At 27.4% G+C, this 20,400-nt stretch overlaps 1 protein-coding gene across 5 annotated transcripts in view; it reads left to right on the forward strand.

Annotated features, from left to right (window-relative positions):
• Positions 1-20,400, forward strand: part of LOC101235964 (SCO-spondin) — a 204,726-nt gene that overhangs the window by 141,776 nt on the left and 42,550 nt on the right. For 4 of the 5 annotated variants that reach the window (XM_065808144.1, XM_065808145.1, XM_065808147.1 and 1 more), the window contains exons 12-18: positions 2,769-2,942; positions 6,030-6,215; positions 8,428-8,601; positions 9,499-9,684; positions 9,796-9,969; positions 13,947-14,120; positions 14,237-14,349. In XM_065808144.1, the coding sequence (XP_065664216.1) occupies positions 2,769-2,942; positions 6,030-6,215; positions 8,428-8,601; positions 9,499-9,684; positions 9,796-9,969; positions 13,947-14,120; positions 14,237-14,349 (1,181 nt within the window). The remainder of the gene's footprint in view (positions 1-2,768; positions 2,943-6,029; positions 6,216-8,427; positions 8,602-9,498; positions 9,685-9,795; positions 9,970-13,946; positions 14,121-14,236; positions 14,350-20,400) is intronic. The other variant, XM_065808148.1, reaches the window with a different exon arrangement.

A 20,400-nucleotide genomic window follows, 5' to 3' on the forward strand; every position in this document is an offset into this window, starting at 1 on the left:
CGCTATATCTAAAATTGTTGTTTGAAGAGTTAATATTAGGAAAACTGCAATATGTTTCTAAACTAACTAGAGCCATTTCATATTCTCTGTCTTCTCTAAGTGTAATAATAGGGGCAAACTTAGTTTTTAATATATTGCTATTTCCGCTCACTGATAAATCATATGCCATTTTTGTTTTTTTATATATAAGATAATATTTTGTTTTTTATATTTTTTTAATTAACAAGTTGGTATATAAAAACAATTTAATCCACTTCTATATTTTCCATAATCTCATTTAGATGATAGATCTATAATAACAAATCCATGAGGCTCTGACCAAGCTTTCTTACAAAAACTTTTAAACTCATCTTTTGACATATCACTTGAAACATGATCATTATAAATGTGATTTAATTTCTTCGTATCTTGTGGAAATCAACAAATAAAATTTGTATTTTCTCGTATAGTTTGCCTAGGTAACATAAAATAATTTTGTGCAAGATTTTGCCTAGGTAACATAAAATATTTTTGTGCAAGAAACAATCTACATTACTATGTCTTCCTCTTATATAATATTTTTCACACTTATTTTGCTTTGTTAAACGTAAATCATCAAATTATTCTTATGAATATTAAGATTTTTAGGATCAGGTACATCTTCTGCTGTTTCAAAAAACTTGCACTCCATATCCATTTTCTCATTTAAATTTTTTGAAATGTCTTTAATTATAAGCTCAGGGTTTGCATTTAGTTTTTCTATTTTGTCTTGTAACTTAAATAGATCAAGAATAATTTCTTTTGGTAATTTTTTTTCGAAAGACTGTTTTAATATTTTGTATTTTGTTTAAAAAAGAGATATTCCAAAAACTTGTAAATTATTATAGTCTAACCAACTAGGTTTTAAAAAAAAAATTTAATAATAAAGTAGTTTTTCCACAACCTGACTTTTCCAACGATAGTTCCTCTTATACTCTTAGGAAACAACTTATTATTATTTCTCTTATTGTTATTCGCATTCCATGACAAATCTATAATATCCATTTTTATATGTTTAAGATTTTTTCTATAAAAAACATATATTTAATTATTTTATTTTCTATATATATAAAAATGTACTGTCTCAAATGTAGAAACAAAATAGCTACACTAAACTTACAAAATATTGTTAGTAAAAACTATAAAAATATGCAATGTGGAAATGGTGCTGTTTGTGGAAAAATAAAAAATAAATTCGTATCAGCAAAAGAAGGAGGTGATTTAGTAAGCTCAATTAATTCAGCAACAAGTAAAATAAAACTACGATACTCACAGTTCCCAGGTGAAATGCATTTACCTGGTATGAACTTTGCAGGTCTAATTTACTAATTTAGATGAACGATTAGCTTCTACTGAGGCATATAAAGAATGGAGTAAACCTGTAGATAGAGTTGACAATGCAGCTTACCATCACGATCTTACTTATAAATACTTCGATGATACAGCAAGAAGAAATTTAGCTGATAAAATTATGATCGAAGAAATGGATGCTATAAAAAATCCTACAATATGTGAAAGAATTAAACGAGGTATTATAAAACCTATTATATCATCTTAAGCAAAGTTTAGATGAGGTTCTTTGAACCCATATGAAGTAGGTTCTTTGAACCCATATGAAATAGGTGTTGAAAAAAACCACCAATGATCAGTAAAAATGACAAAGATAAAGAATTAAAATGGACTGACAAACTTGCAAACAAACTTCATAGACCAGTTGTAAATCATTTCAGAAAAAGAAAAGTTATTGTAAATAGAATTGATGAAATATGGGCTGCTGATAAATTGACATGAAATCTTTTTCCAAATTCAATGATGATATAAAATACTTATTAATGGTGATTAATGTTTTTTCGAAGTATGGATGGATTGTTCCATTGAAGAGTAAAACTGGAGTTGATGTTGCTAATGCTTTAAATAAAATCTTCCAAAAAAGAAAGTGTCAAAAAATATGGGTAGATAAAGGCTTAGAAGTTTATAATAAGCATGTTAAAGCGCTGGGTGTTGAGATATATTCAACTGAAAATGAAGAAAAAAGTTGGGTTGGTGAATGTTGGAATAAACCAATGAAAGATAAAATGTTTAAGTACTTTTCGGCTAATTCTACTAGAAGATATATCGACGTTTTAGATGAAATGGTAAATAAATACAACAACACTAAGCATTCCTCAATTAAAATGACGCCAGTTGAAGCTAGCGATAAAAAGAATGAAAATATTGTTTGGTTAAGTCTAAATGGAAATGCACGATCAGAGCCTGTTAAACCAAAGTTTTTAATTGGTGATAGAGTTAGGATAGCTAAAAGGAAAAGAACGTTTAAAAAAGGATACACACTGAGATGGACTGAAGAAGTTTTTACAGTGTCACAGATTCAGTTCACAGATCTACTAACGTATAAAATAACTGACGATAATGGTGAAGGTACTTTTTATGAACAAGAACTACAAAAAACTGATCAAAACATATTTAGGATTGAAAAAGTTATACGTAAACTCAAAAACAAATCATTAGTAAAGTGATATGGATATCCTGAGTCGTTCAACTCATGGGTTGATAATAAAGAATTGATAAGTCTGAAAAATTGATTTAAAAAATTGATTTAAAATTACAAAAAATAATTTAAAAAAAAATTTAATTTAATTTTTTTATAAAATTATTTTTTAGCTCAGAGTTTATAGTTATACTGAAATTTATCTAATTTTAGTAAAATAGCTGTATAAATTAAGTATATGAAAGTTTTTTTTTAAATAAAGGTAGTTACAGTGCTTGGACTAATTGGAGTATTTGTTCAGCATCGTGTCAGCTTACTTCTCAAGATTTTCCAATTCAATCTCGCAGTAGGATTTGTGAAGGTGATACTTTAGGTGGGGGTTGTTTGGGTCCAAGTAATGAGTCTATACCATGTAACAATAATATATCTTGTCCAGGTAATGAATTTTTTTGTTATTAAGAAATTTATTTTGAAAAAATTATTTTTTTATGATAATTATAAATTTTTAATAAAAAAAACTAATAGAATTAGCAAATATAAATAGTAGTTTAAGAATATGTTTTCTTTTCATCGATAAACAAAGTATACATTGTACACCATGATATGAACCTTTAACATATTTGAAAAATAATGTGCACTTACATGCTTTTGGTGATTATAGATTTTACTCTCATGGTTGTATTATATAAGTATCAAATATTCCCAGGAACTCAATATGATACTATACACTTGCTTATGCATATGCAATAAGATTGTTTTATGTATCACTATGTCTAGCAAACTATGCTATGAGCAGAATTTAAATGTATTTACACATCCAATGTAGTATAAAAATTGTTCATTTGTGCTAGAAAAATTGTTATTCTAGTTAAGATGTAAACATTACTGAAAAATTCAGCAAATATAATTAAAGTTCAGAAGCAACCTTGCTTGTTTCTTTAAAATCTGAAAGAACAATTTATGTCATGATTTTTTATGTCAACGCAGTACTCTTAAGAAGAAAAGTATAATTAAACCATAAAAAAGTTGATAGTATTTGTGTATTTTCAATTTTGTTCTAGGCAGAGATATTAAAATAGGGCCGGGTTAGCCAAAAGTTTAAACAAAGAAGAAGGTGGAGAGTGGGGTTTGTCAAAAACTGATAAAAAGAGAGGGAGAGGGTTCAAAAATCTGGGAAAGGTTTTTAGTATCATAGAAGGTTTGGAAGGTTGTGAGTGGGGTTTGCCAAAACTTGAAAAAAAGAGGAACATTAAAAAGCAAAAGGTTATAAAATCATTTGCTTTTTAACGTTATTTTTTATTTAATAAAAACTTGAAGGAACTGTGGAATTTAAATAGTTTACTTTCTGTAATCTAAATCCAAAACTAACAATGAAATTTAGGTTGTGGTTTATTTATGAGTATATGAATATTTGTAATAAAAGTTATGAGTATATGAATATATATAAAATAAATGAATAGAGTGTTTGCTCTAAAACAAGGCTTGAAGTACTTTATTTTTCTTATATTTTTAAATTATTATTTGTGTTGTTTCTTAATTTTTAACACTTTTTGTTCCTAATAATAACTAAAAATTATCCTAAAAAAAAAGACAGTAAAAATTGCTTTCACACTCCATCAGCACTGTTTTAAAAAAATAAGTAAATAAGACTGATTGTAAAAAATATTATGAGGGTCAGCTTACACATTGTTTCATTTATCTTTGACTCTATATATATATATATATATATACATATATGTATATATATACATACATGTATATATATTCCAAAATCCAGATCTTGCAAAGCATATAATCCAACATCCAGATCTTGCAAATTATGTCTCACCGAAAAATATGAAATTCTATATTTTAAAAATACTAATTTATTGAATAAAAGGAGTGAAATTGTTGCTAAGTGTAGACATAGAAACAGATTCCTTCTTTCCCAATAAGACACTGGCAATTAAAAAAGATGTTTTTCCATATTATTATTATTTTTGTTATTATTGTCATTATTACTATTATTATTATTTGATGTCAGAACTCATTCCATTGTTTTTTTTTTATGTGTAAACGCATAAAGGTTTATTTAAAATATACCTTTAGTACTAAAATTAATTTAAGTCATTTTTATGCTTCCGAAAGTTACAGTTTTCCTCATTGTTGCATGATCAAAATAGTATCATTGTAAAATCTTATTTTAATCATGAATTTATTTGCATAATCGGAATTAATTTAGCGTGAAAATGGAGCTAACATGTTCAGATTTTGGTCAGATTTTATACTTTATAAAATGTATATATTTCAAGAAAATAATGAAAGAACTTTTGCAATTTTTATGTAATGTAAGTTAACAAAAACATAATAAAGTTTTGTTTTTTCCAAAATTTAGTTTAAAAACTGAAGTTTTTTAATTATATATGCAAAAGAATATTAAATGTTGCATTTTTACAATTAAAGTTTCGAATAATGATGCTTAGTTAAAGCACATTTTTATTTTAAATTTGTGTAATGTAAGTCAAAACTACATGTGTTTCCTAAAGTTCTGGCACTTTTTTGTTAACAAAATGAATTATGTCAATACATAATTTTTATTTCTTTTGGTTGGTTTGACCAAGGGCGTTTTAATTGATATACCTTAAACTCATTGTTTAAAAGCAAAGATGTGCATTTGTAATTGTTATAAAAAACAATAACTTAACAGTAGGTAACATTTGCATCACGTGGAAATACTTTTATATGATTATACATCAAAATGACAGCATTCTCATCTATCCGTCTAAATAAAAAACTTTATTATGAAAAGTATTGTGATTAATATGTTTTACCATTTTGTTAAAAATTATTCTATCTATTCCATCACCCTTGTATAACTACTGTGTAACTATATAAGAAAAAGTTTTTAAATCATATGATTATTTTAGAACTCTACTAGTAAAAAAATTTCAAATGTCAAAATAACAGGAAAGCTACCAAATCGAAAACAGTTTTTCTGCAAGACAAAGAGTAACTTAAGCAAATTATTTCAGTATTACACCTTTACTAATACTTATTTGAGTCATTTTAATAAGAAAATCTTTGTCAAAGTTTTTACTTACACTTCTTTCGTTAATGCGTATTGCCTTATTTTCATTAGGTTGAATTTTTAAAATGCTGCAGAGTGTTCACATTAAAATCTTTCACAATATTTTTGGCATAAAAATTGCTATCACAGTTTAGGAGGGGTTCAGGTATATGTGATCAATTGTGACAGGAGGAAAGGGGTTAAGAATTGACAAATATAGGGTGATACTATATATATATATATATATATATATATATATATATATATATATATATATATATATATATATATATATATATATATATATATATATATATATATATATATATATATATATATAGACACACACAAAGTTTTATGAAAATTTTTTGTTTATGATGCTGTGGCTACTTAAATGGCATCATGTCATTAGACAATAATGTATTTGTTTTAGGGATGTTTTTTTATTTGTTTTTTAAGTAGATGATATTTCAATAGGAAACTTAACTGATTGGAGTCAATGGGGTGCATGTTCTAGTACTTGCAAGACTGCAGGCGATGGACCTTATCAATACAGAAATAGATCTTGTGTTGGATATTCGACATGGAATGCTATTTATGTAGGCTGTAATGGCAGTAATACATCTGATCAACAACTTTGCAATCAAATTATCCCTTGTTTAGGTATAATTTGTTTTTTGTTTTTTTCGTAAAATTTGCATTAAGAATGTTTTTAATAAATTCTACATTTCTATAATTTTTTTATCAAAGCTTTAAATTTCTATTAGAATAATGAAATGACATAAAAAGGTTTTACAGAATTATAGAAAATATATTATAAATACTTTGAAATGTTACTAACCAAAACAAATCATTTCGTTTTGTTTATCTTAAAAGAAAGTTTAATAATTTACTTTCCTTTTTTTTTTTGTTACTTAAATCATGAAAAGAAGTAATATTTGGCTTTACTAAACAATATTTTGATAAAAATTTTAGTAATCTTTTGCTGTTTAGATTGGGAGCATGAATCAGAGATATTAAATTTTTGGAATAGTTTGGAAAGTAAATAAAATAAACGCCAATAATCCTGGAAAATTGGTATACATTATTTTAAAAAAAATAATGCATATTAATTTCTCAAATTATGTAACATAAATGTTAAAAGTTATTTATGGCATTTTTAAATTAGAATATATGTGAATAAATATCTTATATCAATTTGATAATAATGTTTTTGAAATAAAATTAAATGTTTCAGCAAATTTGAAAGTTAATATAGTTTATGAGGCAAAGAATTTTAAAAGTCAATAATTTTCAATTGCAAAAAATTTTAAAAATTGATATTTTTTATTTTTTTTTTATTTTTTATTTTTGTAATTCACCTCCCCCAAGGCCAAGAAGGCCACTACAGATGAGGAGGCTACTTGTGGTTATAATCCTCTCCCAACTCTTTAACTCCAAAACACGAACCTTGACAAACAAAGACGCTGTGCAGAGAAATAAGTTGAGCACAGTACTACCAGGGATGTGGTGGAAATCAAACTTGGAACCTCTTGCTTATGAAGCCAGTGCTCTACCACTACACCACTACGGCATATATTATATTATTCACAAAAAACCTTCTAAAAAAGATATGTGTCAAATATCTTTTTTAGAAGGTTTTTTTAAAAGAACTGTGTCAAATATCTTTTTTAGAAGGTTTCTTTTATTTTATTATTTTTTATTTAAATTATTTTTATTTGCATTCTAATTTAATTTTAAAATTAACATTTTAGTTTATTTTTAGAAAAATTAAACACTATTTTTATTGTAATTGTTCTCACAAATACATAGATAGCTTAGTAAAAAAAATTGATGTGGGTCATTTATTCCATTAAATGATAACCACTCTAACTTTGTGGCACAACATTACCATGTCTATGATTAGATGACTATGATATTTAATACGATTTGAGTGGTGTAACTGTCATAACATGATACATGACTCACAATAATTGTCATGTCAAGGTAGCCCACATATAGTTTTTTTGTCCGGAAGAGATTTTAAAATAATGGCTACAAATATATAAATTAAATTTTTATTTTTCTGAAGTAAAACAATTAATATGGTAGATGTTAAAACTTTTTACAAAAAAAAATTGTAAAAAGAAATTAATTTTCAAGAAACAATTAGTTTATATTTGATGCAGGTAAATTGTGATGCTTAAGTTAGACTGAGCAATAAAAGCCCAAGATTACATAAGAAATATTTTCATTAAAATAACTTTTTGTATAAAGGGGGATAAGTAATAAAAAACAAAAGAAAAAACAAGCAAATGTTTATAATAAACTCAGATTTATTTATAGGAGAAAAAGTTTTTACACAACACACAATCAGCAGTAATTTTATTGTTAAAGTATACCTAAAAAAAAAAAAAAATGCATAAACAGCATATTAAAGTAGTCATAAATCTTCATTAGATAAAAAGATTAACTTACTTTAAAACAAATATATTTATGTAGTGGTGGTAATAATTCTCCTCAAAATTGCGTTTATTATTATCTGTGATTCAAAGAGTCTCAGTAGCAATACCTAGTTTATTCCGTCAGATTAACATTATTGCCATTTATGCTTTACCCTGCGATTTAAACCTACTCTATACTGCAGTAAAAGAACTTCACTACAAACAGCCAAAGCTCTAACTTCACCCAAAAAAATTTTTCAGGCAATGACTAATAAAATAATGCTTGATAAATATAAACATTAAAAATATTAATGATTTGAAGAGCTAAAACAATTAAAATGGTGTAGGTTTTTAACTTTCTACATAAATAAAATTTAAAAAAAATTGTTCCATTTCTAATTTTTATAAAGTTTTGTCTAAAGTATATATATGAAAGTTTTTTTTACATCAAGGTAGTTATAGTGCTTGGAGTGATTGGAGTAGCTGTTCAGCATCATGTCAATTTAACTCTAGTGTTTCTCCATTTCAAAGTCACAGTAGGATCTGTCAAGGTGATACATTAGGTGGAGGTTGTGTTGGCCCCAGTTATGAAACAAAGCAATGTAGTTTTGGAATACTTTGTCCAGGTAATGACATTTGTATATTTAAACTATAGATTTTGATAAAGCAATATGCTAACATAAAGTAATATTGATATAATAGTTTTTGTTAACAATTAAATCTGTTTTTTTAAACTATTAAATATTTTTGTTTGAAAAGTCCTCTTTATAATAAGTGTTATATGACTTCTCAATTTGTTATATTGGAAAAATTCTATATCTATGAGTTTGCATTGTATTTATATCTTATAATATATATATGAAATTCTAAAGCTTCGAATTTAATGTTGTTTGACATTTAAAGACAGAGTAGTTTTTAATGTGACTTTTATATATATATATTATGATACTAATATGTCTGTTTTATTCATTATATTTTTAGTTAAAAACTTTTCTTTTTTTAAATAATAATAATTTGAGTTGCAAATAATGAAATAAATCTTTACATAGTTTTGCAAGACTTATGTTGCAACATGCACTTATTCATATGTAGGTTTGTTAACCTGCACTTGTCCATTTGCAGGGTTTATGGCCTGCACTTATCCGTATGCAGGGTTTATAACCTGCACTTGTCTATATGTAGGCTTGTTGACCTGCACTTGTCCAAATGCAGGATTAATAATTTGCAATTGTCTATATGCAGGGCTGTTAACCTGCACTATTCTTGTTAACTTGCACTTATCCTTATACAAGCTTGTATTTGCAAAACTCTCTTACTTAGCCTTATTCGTTTGTTAAATAATGTTGATATGTAATAACTAGATTCAATATTCAATTTGTTTCATAGTCTAAATATTTAACTTGAAATGCTACTTTAATGGCATAATAATAATATTTTTTTTTATTAATTTTTTTTCGTTTTTAGTGGTAATTTTTTATTATATCCATTTTTTATGCCTTTTTTTGTGCGTAATTTTAAAATAGGAAATTTAACTGATTGGGGCGAATGGGGTGCATGCTCTGATTCTTGTAATACTGTTGGTGATGGACCTTATCGGTATAGAAACAGGTCTTGCATTGGATATTCTATGTGGGATGCTAAGTATATAGGTTGCAATGGCAGCAATACATCTGATCAACAACTATGTAATCAAAATATACCTTGTTTAGGTATTTTTTATTGTTCCTATTTTTATTAGTTGTATTTGTATCATGTTACTTTTTATGATTTTAATACTATTATGCCTAAAACTATCAATTGTTATATTTTCTATGATAAAGGTAATTATAGTGCATGGAGTGATTGGGATAGTTGCTCAGCATCATGTCAAATTAACTTACGTGTTTTTCCATTTCAAACTCGCAGTAGGATCTGTGAAGGTGATACATTAAATGGAGGTTGTGTTGGCTCAAATAGTGAAATTCAGCTTTGCAATTCAAGAGTATCTTGTCCAGGTAACATTTTTTTTCAAAATCTTTAAATATTTAAATTTAAAATGACTTTAACTTTGAATATTTTTTTGTGAGTTAATGTTTTATAATATAATAAATTTGGCATTTAATTCTAAAAATACTTGTTATACCTAAAAGCGCAGTGTCAAGTGAGTCCAGTCTAGTGTAAATTATAATATTTGAAAGTTGTTTTCTTATTAAAAACATATTGGAGGCTAATTTGCTTTATTATACTTTAAAGAAGTAAATTATTTATTTGCTATTGTTTTACATAATATTTTTGCAGACAAAGTACAAAAAGTAATAATGACAGAATCTTCTGAATAATTTGGTTATTTATGTTATCTATGCAGACTTAATAGTTTGCTGAAAATGGTTGGAAGGCGTTTTTACCAATTTACTTATTTAAAAAAAATTATCTTGATATTTTGTTTAAACATCTCTTTACAACTTTAAATATAAAATTCAACAAAATTTTTTCTATAAAATCACATAGAATTTGAATCTTTTAAAGAATTTTATTTTTTTATCTATGAAGTTTCCATTTAAAAAAGTTGTTTTCTAAATCCTAATTTAATTTGATTTGGTACAACTTGCAAAGAATTTAATTTTAATTTATGCCTGGAAACAAAGTTTAGGAATAAAAGCAGAAAAAGATAAATGTGATAACAATTATGGTTTTGCAATATTTATGATAAAAATAAACTGATTAATACTATGATAAAATAAATAATTATAAATTCGGAGTTCGACTCCCACCACGTCCCTGGAAGTACCGCGCTCAACTTAGTTTCTCCGCGCAGCGGCCTTGCTCGGCAAGGTTCGTGTTTCGGAGTTTAAGAGTTGAGAGAGGGTTGCACCACGAATAACAACTAAAAAAAAAACACAAAAAAAATGAGTAGCCTCCTCGACTGTAGTGGCCCCCCTCGGGCCTTGGGGAGGTGAATAATCTAAAAAAAAAAATATAATAAATTATTAAGTATATTAAAATAGATAAATATTAAATGAGAATAAGTGAAAGTTTTGATTTTGAAAAATTTTGAAATTTGAATTAAAAAAATCTTACTATTTTCTTAAGATGTAATAAAAAAGAGAAAACTTTTAACATTAATTATTATATTTCATAACTAATTTTTGGACGATCCTTAATCTAAAAGTTAAGGCAAAAAGTAATGGAGTATACTATTTTGATAGTTATCTAAATTCTGTCCTTGTTGCGCACTAGGTTTAGAATATTTAATGTAGGCTTAGTAAAATAGCAGTAAAACTCTAAATTTCCTTATTATTATATTAAATAATTTTAACTTTTAATTATTTTTAAAAATAATAACTTTAAAATAGTTTAAATATAAAATTAAAATTTTCAATTAACGGGTGACAACTAAAAATCCAGAATCAGAAATGTTAATTTTGATGAAATAATTTATTCATAACAATTTTATATGGTTGACATATAATTAATGACAACTTAAAATATACAATAAAATTAATGGTTTTCCACAAAGGGTCCTTTATCCGCTACTCTGCGCAACTTTGTATTAATGTTCGCGCAAGCTGTTTGTACACCAGTTGTGTCCATTTCTTTCAAGGATTTTTTAATTCTATGCTTGAGTTGTGAAATATTTCGAACTTTCCAACCACCCTTGTACACTAAAGAGCTTAGTTCTCCAAAAAAATCTTTAATTGGTCTACATTGAGAAAGATTGGTGGGGTTAACATTCTTCGGTACAAAAGGAATATTTTCGCTTTGGAGGAACTCAGTAACACTTTTTGCTTTTTTCGATTTTTGTAAACTTCTTGGTTGACAGCTAGACCACTTTCCTTGAAAAATGGCCCTGAAATTCCTCTGTCGGAGACAACAATATATAACATTACTTTCTTCTTAAATTTGCTTCGTATTTTGAATTTAACAACAGGTGGTGTAACAGAAGAGTCGTCTGTGTAATAAACTTTGTTACCAGGCATTTGGGGCTTACTTAAAGTAAAATAACTTTCATCATCCAAAATGAAATTTTTGTTACCAAAATGTCTCACAAGATAACGACATTCTTTTTTTACTTTAGTAATTTGACTTTCGGTGTAGGATAGCAATTTCTGCTTTTTACTTGGTTTAACTTGAAGCTTTTCGAGTCCCCTACTGATATATTGCTGGGAACACTCAAATATTCTAGCAGCATCGCGCTGGCTAATGCCATCTTTGTTGTTAAATTGAGTTTTAACCTTCTACAAATTTTTCTTGGTCATTATTGTGGGCTTTCGTCCGGACCCTTGCTTTCTTTCAACAGTACCACGTTTTAAAATATCGTAAATTGTACTTTTCGATATGCCTTCTTTCAAAAAATGTTCTACAGTAAACATTTTGCCAACACTTTTATGGCATTCATAAAAATGTGCAACATGTTCTCAAAGAAGCTTCTCTTTAGATGACATTTTATGACAACTAAATTGACAATTGTCAAACAGAAACTATGTAAAATTATTTCTTGAATCATACACTACTTGATAATGTAACGAAGTGGCAAAGTTAAACAACTGAATATGACTTGCGCACAATTTCTTTTTGTCCAGATTTTTAGTTGTCACCCGTTATGTTCTTATTAAAAACATACTTTGTAAACCCCTTACTGTTTTAAAAAAAGTAAAGGTTCCCATGTGGCAAGTTTAAATCATTAGCTTGCTTTATTATTAAATTTTGTTATTTAAAATGCAAAACAAATAACCTTATAGTTTTATAGATTTTATATTCTATATATTCTATATATAAACATATTTATACTGATTTTCTTTGCATGAAATTCAACTTAGTTGTAATAAAACTTGAAATGTAAAACTTAAATAACATAAGTATCTCAATCATGACACATACCAAACTAATTTTCCCCATTTTTTGACTTTTTTAGCTTTTTTAAAAATCTTTTCGTTTGTTAAAGTGTATAATATCATTACATATGTTTGTATATAATCTCTATAAAACTACTGCAGAATTTTTTTATTTTTCTATTCCCTAATATTTTTTATAAGAGAAAATATACGTATAAATCGTAAGTATAAAATATACTGAATTGTATAAACATTTATGTATATAAACTTACATGTCAATAAATAGTAGTCTTATTTGATTTATGTTTTTGATGTTAAATACATAAATAAAATTCCAACTTTAATTAAAACTGAATAGTAAACTTACTTAACTTAATCAGTTTGACTGACTGAGAAATTTTCTTATAACAAAAAAATAAATGAAAGTAAATAAGTAGCTTTTCAGTCTTTCTAAAAAATAAAATAAAACTTGCTTAGCTAGTTGCTCAGTTCTTGAGAATCTAAAACAAGTAAGCAAAAAAAAAAAAAAAAAAATGTCTATTTATTAAAACTGCTATTTAAATCAGACAAAGAGCAACATCAGTTCTCCTTAAAAGCTATGTAAGAATTATTAGCTCTAATTTGCTTTATACAACCCTCTAACATTACTTTAAAGGTTACGTGAACTTTAATAAATGTATTTAAAAAACCTAGAAGCTACTTAAAAGTAAAGTAATCCAATGTTAAACGTTAACTGGAGTAACAATATTTAGATTAATTAAAACTCATTAATAGTTATTTTAGTTAATTTAATTTTTTGATGTTTTTTTTTAAAAGTTTTTTATTAGAATTTATTATTATTTATATTTAGGTATTTTTTTTATTTTTTTTAAATAATAGCAAAGTTTTTTTTAAGTATTATTTAAAACAGCATAAGTTATTGTTTAGAAATGAAATTAAAAAGAAGAAATTGAAATTAATTAAATGAAAATTTTAAAACTTACTTGTTATTTTCTGCCGAGATCTTAAACTTTTTTATGTAATAAAAAGTCAAAAAATCGTGAAATCATATGTAAAATGTTTATTTTAGGTTATATTTTTATTTGCATTCAATTCAGTGTTTGATGTTTTGGCAAAGACAATATTGAATATTTTTGTTAAGCAAGACTTTTTTCATTAAGGTGTTTTGAGTAGTTGGAGTACATGGGAAGTATGTTCACAAAGCTGTCATCAAAGTTATGATTTACCTATGCAAAGTAGAAGTCGCTTATGTGAAGCCTCTAGTTTTGGTGGTAATTGTAATGGATATATACTCCAAGAAACACGTAGTTGCAATATTTTTGTAAACTGTCCAGGTTTATGTTTTATACTTTTGTTTAATTTTGATGTTAGAGTTTTATTAATTGTTGCAAGTTATCATAATAGATTTGCATTATTTAGATTTAGTTTAATAGTTAAAAATTTATTTTAGGCTTTAGCTGCGCAACTGCCAATTTTTTTATATCTGGTAGTCAGTGGACTGATCAGCTCTTCGAAAAATCAAGTGCAGAATATAAAGAATTGTTAAATCAATTACTTAATCAGGTGAGGTTATCTAATGATTGTTAATTTTTATATCATGAATCATATAAATATAATATGCAAAATTTATACAGAAATTTAAATTCAATATAAAAAATTTATTTTTATTTCAAAAAACAGTTGATTCCAAATAAGATTACAAAGAACAAAACTTACATTATTACACAAAATAGATATGTTTGTTTCTGTGGTAATAATACAAACTAGCAGAAAGCAACCCGTAATACGGGTTATGATCGGTCTGTTACATAGTTAATTTATAGTGGCTGTTTTCCACAATTTAAAGTTGCAAAACCTTAACTAATACCCTTTTAGAAAAATGCCTTCAAATTGAAAAAATTAAACAACCTGCAAAAATTAACATAAAAAGTATGAGGAGGTAAAATTGTTTACCAATTATTTACATTATTTGAGTAATATACAACTAACATAGGTCATATCAGTGTAATGCAGAACCATTTTCCTCGATATTCCTAAGTTCAACACAAAATATTTTTAGTTACTGACACAAAATAATAACACTTCATCATGCTTCAAATTGATGAAAACTAAAACTAAATTCTTGTTATATTTTTTATAACATGAACTTTAATTAATTATTAAGATTAATATGAAGTTAACTTATATTATACAGGAGTTATTATCTTTTTGGTATCCCCTTGATTCATTTTTCTTTAAAAAAGAAAATTGTCTAAAAAATGTGTAATGCACACAACTAAATAAATTTATTATAAATAACTAAACAATTGAGTACAAATACGTTTCAAACAAAAAAGTTTAATTTACAATCAAGCATGTGTATAACAAATTTAAAAAAATATGTAAACTTTGATCTTTTATATTGCATTAATGCGTCATATGACAAACCTAAAATAGAAATTGTAACAGATAATTTTGACCAAAATAATAAAATGATTTACATATATAAGAATTTTTTCTTTCTTTCCTCAAAAGTATTGCAAATGCTAACTAAGCTAATTAATTAGTTAAACATGTTAATAAAATTTAAGTAACTCGATATTTGACAAATGCGCAAAACTACAATATTCTATTTTATTTTTAAAGGTTTTAGTTTGTTTTAAGTTATGAGCGCCTGTTTACAAAGATCCCCTAAGATATGTACAACAAATTGTTAGGCATAAAATAGAGAAAATATTTAAAAAAATTGAACCAATTGCATATATTTATATCATTTTAACTAACAAAAATTTACAATAAGAGGAAATTGGGTTTTTTTTTTATAAATCATATAAATGCGTCGTATTGTAAATCTAAAATAAAAAAGTAATGGAATTATGATATCATAATTACAAAAAAAACAACAACAAAAAAAAACACATAAAAACTGAAAATCGATTTACCTATTTATAGTAATCTATTTTGATATTGCAGTTAATATAAACATTTATTGAAAATGTAACTATAGAATCTGTTTCAAAGTACAAAAGGATTAACAATACTAAAAAAAATCAAATTAAGATATAAATTGCATTTTTAGAAAAATGTTTTCTTGGCTTTTAGTAAATAAATAAAAGCAGTAAGTTTCAATAATGAAACTACCTATTATTCATTTTTAACAATAGACACCAACAGGAAGGTAAGACAAGCTGTCTATCAACACAAAACATCACAATAACACATAATAATAGCATATTTGCACCCTTGATCCTAAAATCCAGTAAAAATTACAAACAAAATTAAAATATGAGAGGCAATATTAAAAAACCAATTTAGCGTTAACTATATTTATCTTTTTATTAAAAATTAATAAAGTATATTTGTTTTTATATTCAATATTAGTTATTCAATTACTTCAAATTTAGGACATTAAAGCACCCTAGATGTAAAGATCAAGGTTGCATATTCTTTCATACACATTACACTAAACATTAACAAAAATTATGTGTTAATGCTGCCAAGTCACACCTCTGCTATAAGTACACCGCTTGGCTGGCAAAGTTATCAATCTTGCTCAACATAATGCCAAGTCACACCACTTTGAAAACATGGAAACAACATAATTTAAACATATATACAACTATAAACAAATATGGCTTTATATAACACATATAAACACATTTTATAACAATATTAAATGACAGATATATTTATCAAAAACTATGAAAAAAAAAAATTAAAATAATAAATAAAGTTGTTTGTAGGTTGTGAGCACATACAAAATGTGCTCACAACCTACAAACAGTAAATTTGCAAAATAAAAATCTAAAGACTATAAATTAAGAACATTAGAAAATATAACATTATTTGTGTAACACTTTTCACCTAGCATACCTTGAATGAGATGATTATCAATTTTGAAAAACAAACTATTAAATACTCTAGTTCTTGAGCATGAGGCATATAGTTGACCATGAGAGAAACACGGTTTTTTGATATATGACCTAACTCTATCAAATGTTTGACCTTGACTTTTATTAATTGTCATTGAATAAGCCAATCTGACAGGAAACTGATGACGTTTCAGAACAAAAGGTAGATTAGAATTTAATAGAGCCAACTGAATTTGAGGAACAAAAACCTGTTTACCACCAGAAACACCTGTCTAAAACTCTGCATCAATATAATTATTTTGAAGAGCACAAACTTTCATTCAAGTACCATTGCATAACCCAGCTTCAAGATCTAAATTTCTAAGTAGCATAATTACATAACTAATTTTCAATTTTAAACAATGAGGTGGCATACCTGAAGGAGTTAAGCTGTTCAAAAACTCAACAGAAAAGTTATCTCTTTCATTAAGGTCATCAGTATCAATTTGATCAGCACTTAAATAAATTTTAAACTCACCCAGCAGACATTCAAGCACTTCTTCATTGATTGATAATGAATTAACATTAGTTGGTGTTAAAATCACGCGTTTAGAATAATCATTTAAAAGGATCCTCCTCTTTGGTATTGTTCCATTACCAAGTTTTAGTAGCCATTGGGAAAATTTACCTTCCCCATCTTCTACTCTCATATTTTCAGTTAATGCAAACTTCTGCACCCATTGCCACTGTAAAGAACATTTTATACATGATTCTACTATTTCAGCTGGTTGTCCTCTTTTCACAACAGGCAGAATTTGCCTAAAGTCACCACCAAAAAGAATGACTTTTCCTCCAAATGGAAAGTTGGTGTTGCATATATCTTTTAACAACCATCAATTGCATTTAAGGCATGTTTAGGTATCATGGATGTTTCATCAAGCAAAAACTAAGTAACTTGTCTTAAAAAATGCCCTTGTATAGAATTAGGAGTTTCGTTACATGTGCTATTATCCAATATTGGGAAAGGAAGTTTGAATAAGCCATGCAATGTAGATCCATTTGTAAGAAGAGTTGCTACTATGCCAGTCCATGCAGCTGAAGCAGATTTAAAGCCCCTACTTATGGTTTCAGCAATCAAATAATTATACGTAAAGGTTTTTCCACTACCAGCTGGTCCATCCATGAAAAACAATCTAGAATGTTGATTTTCTACACTTGGTTGCTCATTCAGTGCGGCAAGGATAGCATTACATACATTTAATTGATTGACATTAGGCATCAGTCTTATTCGATTGGCTTCGTCAATAGATTGTTGAACATTTTCATCAAAATTTTCTAGATTTAAACCTATAAACTCATCAATAACAGTAATAATGCGGTAGTGGTGTAGTGGTAACGCGCTTGCTTTATAAGCAAGAGGTTCTGAGTTCGATCCCCACCACGTCCCTGGTAGTACCGCGCTCAACTTGTTTCTCCGCGCAGCGGCCTTGTTCGTCAAGGTTCGTGTTTCGGAGTTAAAGAGTTGAGAGAGGGTTATAACCACTATTAAGTAGCCTCCTCATCTGTAGTGGCCTTCTCGGCCTTGAGGAGGTGAATAACTAAAAAAAAAAAAAAAAAAAAAACAGGCTGATTGTAATCTGCCAGCGTTTTACCACTTTGATTAATGATCTTTTCAATTTGACGAAGAGTAGCTTGTTCAGCTATTAGAAGTGGGACTGAGCAGTGAATGAAATCTTCCATCATAAAAGCTTTGTATCTATCCCAGAGATGTAAAGGATTGTCAGGTTCACAAAAGGTCAAAATTATTGAACAGTCTAATATGCTTTGGCATATGCGTTAAAACCGCCTCATAAAGAGTATTTTGCCATTCAGTGTCATCTTGCAACAAACCTTTCAAAACACATGCTTCCTGAAACGTTTCAAGAACAATACCATTAACAGTACGCACATCTTTCCAAGATGTTGCTCCTTTTGCCTGCAAAAGTAACAGTCATAGAAAAAATAATTCTCTAGTTGGATTAACTTTATATATTCTTATTATCACCTTATTTCCACCCTTTTGTCTAACCTTCCATTTACAATGTTAATCATCAAATATAAAGTGATAAGGGATGTCTACCTATGAATAGCAATGTGCACTTTCATTTTCAGTATTTAACTTAAACCATGCCATTAGGTGCGTATCACGTTGAGTTGCACGATCTAAAGCCATTTGTTCTGCTCTTTCTCTAAAATACACTAATTGATTTTCAGGTAACTTTAAGGTGTATAATAGTGTGTGACATGATTTATTGGATACTCGAAAATTCGCCACAATGCTTCAGGTGCACTAACATTACGACAATCTAAAAAAGTGTTTACTGAATCGTGATTAATTTTTTCATTTATTAAAATATTGGCACAGTCGTTACCCTTAAGCTGGGTGAATAAAAACAAGCAATTGCTTTTATGGTAATTGGTCAGCTTTACTTGAATAAAAACTTCAGCAGTTTTGCTCAAATTTTTATTCATGTAAAGTTAAGCAATTTACTTAGTAGTTGCTCAGCTTTACTTGAGTAAAAAATTGCTAAAGTTTTTACTCTCGTAAAACTGACCAATAACTGAGTAAAAGCAATTGCTCATTTTTATTCATCCGGCCTCTTGTATATGTATTTGTACAAATATTTAACAGCCTTAACAGACATGCAAGCTTCAACATTAATGTGAGCTTATTATTTCTTTGATAACTATGGGTTGTAAGGTACCACCCAGCAGTTATCTACATTGTTACCTTTAATATTGATAACCAAACCATTATCACAATATCTATAGCGTGGATAACCATTATGAAATGCTACTGTGTTAGCATTAAATTATTTAGGATAGTTTTTGCTGCACACCCCATCTTTCATGCAGGGAGAATTTGGATTCAGTATGCCACATGGACCGTAAATCATGCAAGTTTTAACAACGTCATAAAGATCACGATCTGGGATTTCTGCAGATATTAAATTATTAATATCATGTGCTGTTTCAAGCTTATCATCATTTGCAAAGTGAAGTAAAATATGAACATGTGGCAAATTACGCTTTTGAAATTCAATAACCTGAATATGCGTTACAACTTTCCCTAAAACACCATGCTTAAAAATGTCATTGAGAAGGTTATTTAATTTGAGTTTAAATACTCGAGTAACCAAATCAGGTCTATCATTTGCTGTCTGACCTGGATATAAATTTTCATTTATCTCGCGCCATTTTGGGTTGCAAGGGAAAGTTATAAAAAGATCTGGTTTACCATACTTTTTAATTATAGCCATAGCATCTTCAAAGTTTTCTTTTAAAGCTCTAGGACTTCTTATATTAGTTGATGGCAAAACTACAACACGCCCTGGTCTAAAATTATGATCATTTCCAAGGTTGTTTACATGTTCGTGTAAGGCATCATACTGCTCGCTTCTTATTTTGTTTTTGATATTTCTGATGAAAGCAAGGCGCTAGCCTTCAATTTTAATATACGCATCAACAGCATATTACTGAAACATTTTTTGCCATAAAAGAGTGAAAAAAAAAATTGTCTAACTGAAAGTTTATAATTGTAATACTGAGATAATGTAACATGATTTCTAACCAATGTAGCATGTTCAGGGTTGTGAACCAATTGATTATGCCAACCAGCATCACCCCTTGGAAAAAATAGAGGATAAACCATAGGATCTAAGTTGGCAGACATACTTGATATAGTTTTAAAAGGATGACCTCTTGGGTAAATAACAACTTCCCTGGAAGCAGGTGGTGCACCATC

This window comes from Hydra vulgaris, chromosome 10 (assembly GCF_038396675.1).
Source record: "Hydra vulgaris chromosome 10, alternate assembly HydraT2T_AEP".
NCBI classification, from domain to species: domain Eukaryota; kingdom Metazoa; phylum Cnidaria; class Hydrozoa; order Anthoathecata; family Hydridae; genus Hydra; species Hydra vulgaris.